The sequence below is a fragment of the Quercus lobata genome, chromosome 4 (genome assembly GCF_001633185.2).
Source record: "Quercus lobata isolate SW786 chromosome 4, ValleyOak3.0 Primary Assembly, whole genome shotgun sequence".
In the NCBI taxonomy this organism is placed as follows: Eukaryota; Viridiplantae; Streptophyta; class Magnoliopsida; order Fagales; family Fagaceae; genus Quercus; species Quercus lobata.
In genome coordinates this window covers 87,884,706-87,892,945 of record NC_044907.1, presented here as the reverse complement: position 1 = coordinate 87,892,945, position 8,240 = coordinate 87,884,706, and the positions used below count along the sequence as shown (strand labels likewise).

At 32.2% G+C, this 8,240-nt stretch overlaps 1 protein-coding gene across 2 annotated transcripts; it reads left to right on the top strand.

Annotated features, from left to right (window-relative positions):
* The first annotated feature begins 1,681 nt into the window (after nt 1–1,681).
* Nucleotides 1,682–5,309, top strand: LOC115987955. Of its 2 annotated transcripts, none has more exons than XM_031111568.1 (5): nt 1,682–1,851; nt 1,953–2,036; nt 2,458–2,565; nt 4,309–4,578; nt 4,991–5,309. In XM_031111568.1, exons 1-5 carry the CDS (start codon nt 1,774–1,776, stop codon nt 5,087–5,089), a joined length of 639 nt encoding a protein of 212 aa, XP_030967428.1. In that variant the 5' UTR covers nt 1,682–1,773; the 3' UTR covers nt 5,090–5,309. The 2 variants fall into 2 exon arrangements, with proteins under 2 accessions (XP_030967428.1, XP_030967429.1); XM_031111569.1 differs by having other exon boundaries at nt 4,997–5,154.
* The last annotated feature ends 2,931 nt before the right edge of the window (nt 5,310–8,240 follow it).

Genomic DNA, 8,240 nt, shown 5'->3' with positions numbered 1-8,240 from the left:
TTGCTACCTCAAACCTAAGCAAGGTTGTCAACTGTCAATTCATCTTTATCTTCTGACGAAGAAAATAACTTAAACTTCATTAATCCAAAACTTTAACGATACACTCAGTCAGTTAGAGTAACAATATGATATGAAGTCTGTTGCTGGTGTTGCTACTTAGCACCTTCTCGCCTTAGAAGTTCTACGTAGAGGGTGAGGTCATGAGTTTAAGACTTACTGGATGCCTGTGTAACTTTCAAAAAGAAAAAGAAAAAGTAAAAAAGAAAGGCATGTCTGGTGTCATTTATTACTAGATATTTGTCTCAACATTACTGAATCTTGTCATATAAAGTTATTACTGTAAAAGCACAAAGTCACACAGAGAAGTTGTCAATAAAACTCAGGCAATTTGTATCTAATGCAATTGTGCAGAAAACTTGCTTATGCAGATATGTGCCCTTCATTGTCATTCACCAAATTATAAAGGGTCTTAGTATAAACTTGTAGACAGCACTAAAAATCTAACAGTGGTGATACAGATAGCTATTCATTTCTTTCATTTCTCACCATAACCAAAATGGTCCAGTATGTAAAAAAGACAATTCTAATTCACATGATCATAGGCTTTCTCAATATCAAGACATTCATTGCCTATGGAATTGAGTCTAATCTTTATCTCCCTTCCACAAAAGCAATTTGGTACTTGGGCATTATTTTTCCTAACAGTGGTTTTAATCTATTGGCTAATACCTTTGCCAAAATTTTATACCTACAACTAACCAAATTAATTGGTTGAAAATATCTTATACTTCTAAACTCCCAAATTCTTCGGCATTAGAGTTTTAGCATTGAGAGGTTTCCAATGCTATTTTTACTGTATTGGCTAATACATTTGCCAAAAGTTTATACGCATGATTGAGCAAACCATTTCAACGAGAATCTCTTATACATCTAAATCCCATTTTCTTTGGTGCTTGAGTTTTAGCATTGAAAGGTTTTTTAAAACAGTAAAGAGGCATAAACTTCCTGGAAAAAATCTAAAAAATCCTTCCTTCTCCACAATTCCCCAAAATGTTGGAAATATGCCATAGTGAAGTCATCTTGGCCTAGAGCTTTATCTCTAGTGATTTGTAAATGATAGTTATAAACGCAATGATGGTGATTTGTAAATGCCATTATTTAGTAGGTGTATTAGCTAGCTAGCAGTTAGTGATAAATAGGTGTATTGACTTCCTTTATTGGATTTTTGGTTTTTTATCGGTAAGTGAACATAAGCACTTAATGGGTCTTGAACCCATGAACTTGGCCCTTCACCCGATTCTTATGGCGAGAGCATCTAAGCCAGAGCTCATTGGCAACTTCTCTAATAGATTTGATGCCCTAGATTTTGGCTAAGTAGCAATTTGAGCCCTTTGGTTTCAGCCTTCTACAAGAATCCATGTGCTTGCACAAATTAGTCCAATGTCACATCTGAGTGTCAATAGATTGACTGATCAAACGATTCATTTGTTTTGGCAACAACATCTGGATCATTTCATATCCCATTTAATAAATTGTACTAAATTGTTTGAAGTAATGAATGTATTAATATTGATGTTTTGTAACTTCGAAGATTTCACATATCAAATTTGTAATAAGAGAACCCTTTAATATACTTGGAAGAGTTAATTAGCTACAACTTTCTCATGTAGGAGTCCTTCAATCAGCGAAGAAACTACAAGAGTAGGTTTGGCTGCAGAAACTACATTGAGTCAATTGAGGAGATCATTTTACACAAATATTCCTAATTCATATATGGAAAACATTATGGGAGAAGTTGCCCAAAAGATTAAAGTTGATTTTGAAGAGGAGAAAGATTTATACCATGTACAGGTATTTCTTTTGCTGAATACCTCTGCTTATTATATTCACAATTATGCCTTTTGATTTAGTTGGCCACTGACTTCCCCAATTTACTTTCTCATTTTGTATAGTTGTCTGATGCCACACTACCAGATTCAACTATTTCTTGCAAATGCAGTGTGATAAAAGAAGACAAAAGGCTTCAACTTTGTAAGGCAAGTTTTCTGCTCAATATTGGTGCACACTGCATTCAAATCATGCTTAGGTCTGAACTTGTTACCTGGGGTGCTGATGATTTGTTTTCTTCCTGTTTTATTAATTTTATGTGACAAATACATCAATTTAACATGAAATGTATAGAGTAAAAAAGATGATGAGATTAAGTATCTCCTAATTGCTGCCATTGTTTTTGGACAAATGGAATTTTTCTTACTATTTAAGGTTTGGGATTTGATTCATATGGAGAGAGAGAGAGAGAGAGAGAGAGAGAGGGATTTGGGACTAGCATTGGTGAAAAAGAAAAAGAATCTCTGATTTTTTTTTTTTTTTTCCTTTTTCTAGTTATATTTGACTTTCCTTCCAATTGTTTATTATGTGTGATTTGAGACTTATGTTCAAATGTCACTATTCTTGTAGATTGAACTACACCAATTGCGTCATATGGTCATAGACATATCGTGCCTTGATAAAAACTTAGACCTAAGGCTGATGCTATCCACCAAGAGGACCTTAACAGCTTTCACTGTAAGTTTCATGTCTATATTTGCTGCCATCTACGTTATTTTACATTATTTCAAAAAAAAAAAAAAATGGTCATTTTCATCCCAAAATCTTAAAGAAAACTACACAAGGAGAAATCTCTATGCTGGAGCTTTTATGCATCTGAATCCCCCACTTCTGGAGGAGAAAATATGTGGTATAATTTTTAATTGTCATGCATAGACGCGTGTCTCTTCAGGCAAGAAACTTACCGACATCCACCTGAGTTTCCAGCAAAAAGTTTCCTCTAGACGAACATGAATTTGGTATTTGCAATTAGAAGAAGGTTTCTATAAATTAAGTTTTAGTTTTGACTTCTAAAAGAGTTTGTTTTATGAGGTAACAGATTTGGACATGAACATTTTGGTCAGGAAATGGTTTCGCCTAACCTAAAGATTTAATTTTGACTCATTTTCTATTTGTTTATTTATTTACTAGGCTTTTAATCACAAGCTTTGCACGTGAGAAATTGAGCGTTTGATAGAAAAATAATAATAATAGTTGTGTTCAAAAGTTTTATACAATTATATAGGATGAAATAAGTAGTAATAATCCTTCAAATTTTTTTTAACATTATTCAAAGTATGTAAAAAAAACAGAGCAAATATATATATATACACACACTAGGGAAAACAACAATAGACAAGATATAAGGATGGCACCTTTTCTTTTTCCTTTCTCGGACTTTTTGAGCAGAGGTGAAGCAAAACCTGGCCTAATTGTCTCCCAACCTTTATTTTATGGCAAACTAGAAGATGCTAGTAAGTAAGAGCAAGAGGTGTGCATTAAAAAAATCTAGTTAGATTTAAAATTATATTGGTTGAGTTAATTGCATATAATTTTTACTACAAAATGGATTATTTATATTACAAATAAATTAAAAATAATAACTTCATATCTTATGAACTTATTTACAAACTAACACAATCCAATCTCAAGTCTGTATAATTATAATGTTTTTATATATAATTATATAAGTACACTTTTATACATATATACACATGAACATATAATATTATGTATACTTAAATCAATGATTGTACTTACAAGTTTGTTCACAAACACATTATTATGTTTGAGCCGACTTATTTAATAGTCGAGAGTACTTAAGCTTGAACTTGGTTCATTTACTAAATAAACAAACACAAACAAGAAATTTCCCAAATCGAGCTTGAACTGTTCATAAATTATATATAACTTGGTTCATCTACAGCCATAGTACATTTGTGTGTGCATTCAAATGCCTATGTATACATGTGAAAACAAATTATAAAAAAAAACATATTTTTATCATGCTGAAGTTAAGTTTAGGTTAAAGTTTTTTGGTCCTTATTGATAGAAAATTTAAGATTCAATATATTAATTTCTTCCCTCTACATATTTTAGTAGGAAGGATTAATTATCATCATCAATATATATATATATATATATATGATAACTTGTTATTAGAAGTGGGAGAGGGGGGGATTTGAACCTTAGTTCTCCTTATAAAGGAGACCAGTTAGGCACTAAGCTACAAGGATCTTGAAATTATTATCTTCTTTTGTATGAAGAAATTGGACTAAAAAAGAAAAATAGAAGAAAAAATAGAAAAAGAAAAAAGTTGAAAACAGAGAGGGGGGGGATTGGACTAATCTTTACGATATGGGATAGTTTTAGCATGGTATTTCTTTCTCCTAAGAGTCTAAGACTTAAATTTGTGACCAAACTAATTTATGTACTCTCCAGGATGATGAGATGCAAAGCATTAGAAGTCTTATTAATTCTGCAATTCTAGATCAAGATGTGAAGGGTGGGTTGAGATGGCCCTTGGGGAAGGCATCTTCTGGAGGTAGATATTGTGTGGTGGGGGTTTGGCACACAATAGCTAAAGATTATAAAAGTTCATCATTGAGCCTGAAAGTGAGACATGCTGATCGATATGATTTTAGAACTTCAACTGGGGAAGCTACAAGGGAGATAAATCTGAAGCTGAAAAACATTGTCTCATTATTACAGGTAAGAAACTTATATAACTGAGATGCTTATTATAAGTGAATAAGGAGCTTAGTCCATGTAATCTAATTGAGGAACAAATGTCCAACTAGATTTGTTTTGTTACATTCTTTCGTGTAAGGACCATTCCATAACTTTACTTCAAATTAAATTTTGCCATCACATCATTAGATTATGTGTTCTATTTCATATGACTTAGATGTCATTTGCTATCAAATCCATAAATTCATACATTTAATGTTTTTGTGATTTAGTTAAGTGTACTAGCATTTCATAGGAGTCCGACTTCAATATTGCTTATGCTTCTGGTCTTTTGTTGCTTACTACAGCATATAGATACAAATTGTGATGAGTATCTTTTTCTCTTTCCTTTATTTCTTCATTATGTGTTATGAACTCCTCTTTCAATTTTCAGGATCAGGAGGTTGAGGTTAGTTCGGTTGCTGAGATGCTTAAAGACAACTTGAAATTGATATGGGATCATTTCTTATGCTGTGAACATTTTTTGACATGAAATAGCAAAAAAGGTGGCGAAAAGATAAAAACAGAAGGGACACCATCCGGAAAAGGGCAGTTTGAATATTTTTGATATGTTTATGGTGTATTTGCTTACATTTTATGGCAATTTTAAGGCAATGGGCATTGATTTAGGACTGTGGTTTTTAGTATAAGATGATATGTCATCTTGTATTGGTTAGAAAACTATTAAATCATAGGGTCTTGTTATCAATTATTATAAAAATCCAATAAACTTTGATAAAGAAAACAATTAAACCCACTTCCAAAGACACCAAATATAATCCAATTGAATATTAAACATAATTAGTTGCATTAATCTATGGGAGAAAACATTGGTATACTTTTGAAAGCTAGAAAGTATTCCAACATGACATAGGTTGAGTCCAACTCTAAGTGACAGAATGAACCCTCGTTAGTAGGATTTCGCACAATAACTTAGTTCGGTTCTACTCATTCAGTTTTTCAATCACCACTGCAGTCCAACAATCAATAGCAAAGACACATTTCACTCATAGTTAAAGCTACAAAATAGCATGCCCAAGTAAGGAGACAAAACCAAAGAGCTTTATTACCAACATTACAACAAATAAGTCCTAACAAAATAAATTGTTGTTGCCACCCAATTAGAGACCTCCCTAATTCATTCCAAAGTGCTAAATCTACTGATTGATCAACCTAGAAGGTAACATTATCCTCCTTTCCATGCACTCTTTAGATTAAGATATGTTGTCCACCAATTCCAAACATAATGGAGATGAGATCATTCATAGCAAACTAGTTGTCATATCTAAAACCTACTTAAAATTCCCAACATTTCTACAAGATTATGAAATTTGAGACAATCTATCAGCAAAAATTTAAAAAAGAAAACATTTAAAATGTAATGGTATGTTCAAAGGACCTTGAACCTACGACTATCGGCAAATTCAAATCCAATTCAAAACTTCCTGCTCTATGAAATTGTGGATGGCATAAGCATATGGTCATGCCTACTGAAGTTTGAATTTTCAAAATTGGTGCTGACAAGAAATAGACTTTAAAAAAAAGTCCCCAGTCCACAAAGCTCCCACTTTCATGGGGTCTAGAAGAGGAGATTGGTAGGCAAATTTACTCCTAATTTTTTTTTTTTTTTTTTTGGAGAGGCTGATTCTGGCCCGGTGACTAGTAACATACAAATGGACCAAAATCCTAATACTCACATATTATAACAAAATTAAATGATATGGCCTCCAACAATGGATTAGAACTAAAAATTTAAATCCATCAAGAAGTATGAGTAACTTAATTATCAGAGTGATAGAGATAGATTATGCAATGAAGTGATGAACATGTAAAGGCTTATTTTTATAATTTGTCTAACAATTGGAAGACCTCATCTTCCATATTGTAATTATGTGGAAGGAGGTTCCATTGGGTCTGTAACTTGTTGGTTTCATTTTTAACAATACATTTTAGGCCCAAATCCAAATCTTTGTATGGTTACTAGCTATTAATATTTTACTTGTCCACTGCCTTCTACAACTTTTTTGATTTTTTAAAAGAATAATTTTGGGAAACAACTTTTACCCTTAAAAGACATAGAACAATTCACATGATTAATTTCTTTCATCAATTCTACGTTTTCTTTGTGTTAGTTCCTATTCAAATTAGGTTGGTATCCAATCCAATGAACGAGCATCCAAAGATGCAAATGAAACAATGCAACTTAAAAAGGAGACATACCTTGGCATCAAATGCAAAAGAAATCAAATGGAAACAGTGAAGAAGAAACTTCTTTCAAGGTTGTTTTTAGATGGAGGAATATTTCTTCCAAGTTCGATCAAGATGTTCTCATTTTCTTCGATGGTGGATACTAATTGAAGTCAAAAGAATCATCATCATTGACAAAGTTCTGGGCCATTGAAGAATAACCCAAATCAAACCCATCACTAAAAGTTGAGCCAATTCCCAAATCTGGCAGACCCAAGTGTAAATCGGACCCATATGATGTCATATTATTTGGAAGCTCCATACTAGATGGCAAAGAAATGTGGCTTGTGTCATCAAGGACAAGGACTTGAGGAGGCTGATATTTTCTTACCATATGGTGACAGTCCATCAACATGAAAGCCCTTCAAAGGAGAGTCAAACTCATTACTTGTTGTTTTAATACTTTATGAGCTGATTCATTTCTTTTCACAAGCATTTTATTAATTTTTATGAAATGCTATAAACTTTTTTGATAGGTATGAAATGCTATAAACTTTGATAAAGGAAATAATTAAATCCACTTCCAAAGACACCAGACATAATCCAATTGAATTTTGAAAAAAAACAAATGTATTGCATTAATTTTATGGAAGAGAAATGTTGTATACTTTTGCAAGACTTCCACAATTACATAGGCCGTAGTATAACTCAAAGTGATTGCATAAACCCTTGTCAATAGGATTTCGCACAGCAACTTAGCTAGGTAGGATTTGGCAGTGTATTAATAATCTGACTTTTCTTTTTAAAAATTATAGTTGTTTTTTCAAAGATAACTGGATTACATGTCATATGCTTTCTAATTATTAAAGCAAATCGAATAAACAAAAGTAATGAATAAATGGTCTAGAGCTTGCAAGATTTTAGAACATTGAACACTACATGATTCAGCTTGCCTTGATAGATCTAAGGCATTTTGTTCTTTAAGAGTTTAACTTAAAACACCTAAACCTATTTCAAATTTAATTTAATAGCATTACAATAGGAAACACTAAAAGATTTACAAAAAAAAAAAAAGGAAAGCAAATATAGAAATTGTCAAAACAAAAAAGATGTAATTGCACAGAACAAAGAAATCTCAATGATCTTTAGCTTTTAGCAGTGGTGGTAATGCTCAAAAGCTGCTTGAAACAACTTGGCCTTCTAACCTTTTCTTTATCCCTTACTATCCCAGACTGATTATTCTTCAAACAACTGTCAAAACAATGAATGAAAATTATTTTTAACTATAATGATTATACATAGGCATTGGGTTAAATTTAATGCATATAAGCAAACAACTATATTTACTAATGGCAGTATTCTAGAGAATTCTGAGTGCAAAACACTGCAGTCCAAAAGGTTTAGTTGTGTATCAGAGAGTTGCATCAATAGCAAGGAACTTTTAAGCTAGGAACTCA

Bases quoted from the DNA above. Each gene is read 5' to 3' on its own strand.
- LOC115987955 (XM_031111568.1), top strand. From the start codon at position 1,774: ATGGAAAACATTATGGGAGAAGTTGCCCAAAAGATTAAAGTTGATTTT. The intron at 1,852-1,952 runs GTATTTCTTTTG...CATTTTGTATAG, and splicing joins AAGATTTATACCATGTACAG to TTGTCTGATGCCACACTACC. The intron at 2,037-2,457 runs GCAAGTTTTCTG...CTATTCTTGTAG, and splicing joins AAAGGCTTCAACTTTGTAAG to ATTGAACTACACCAATTGCG.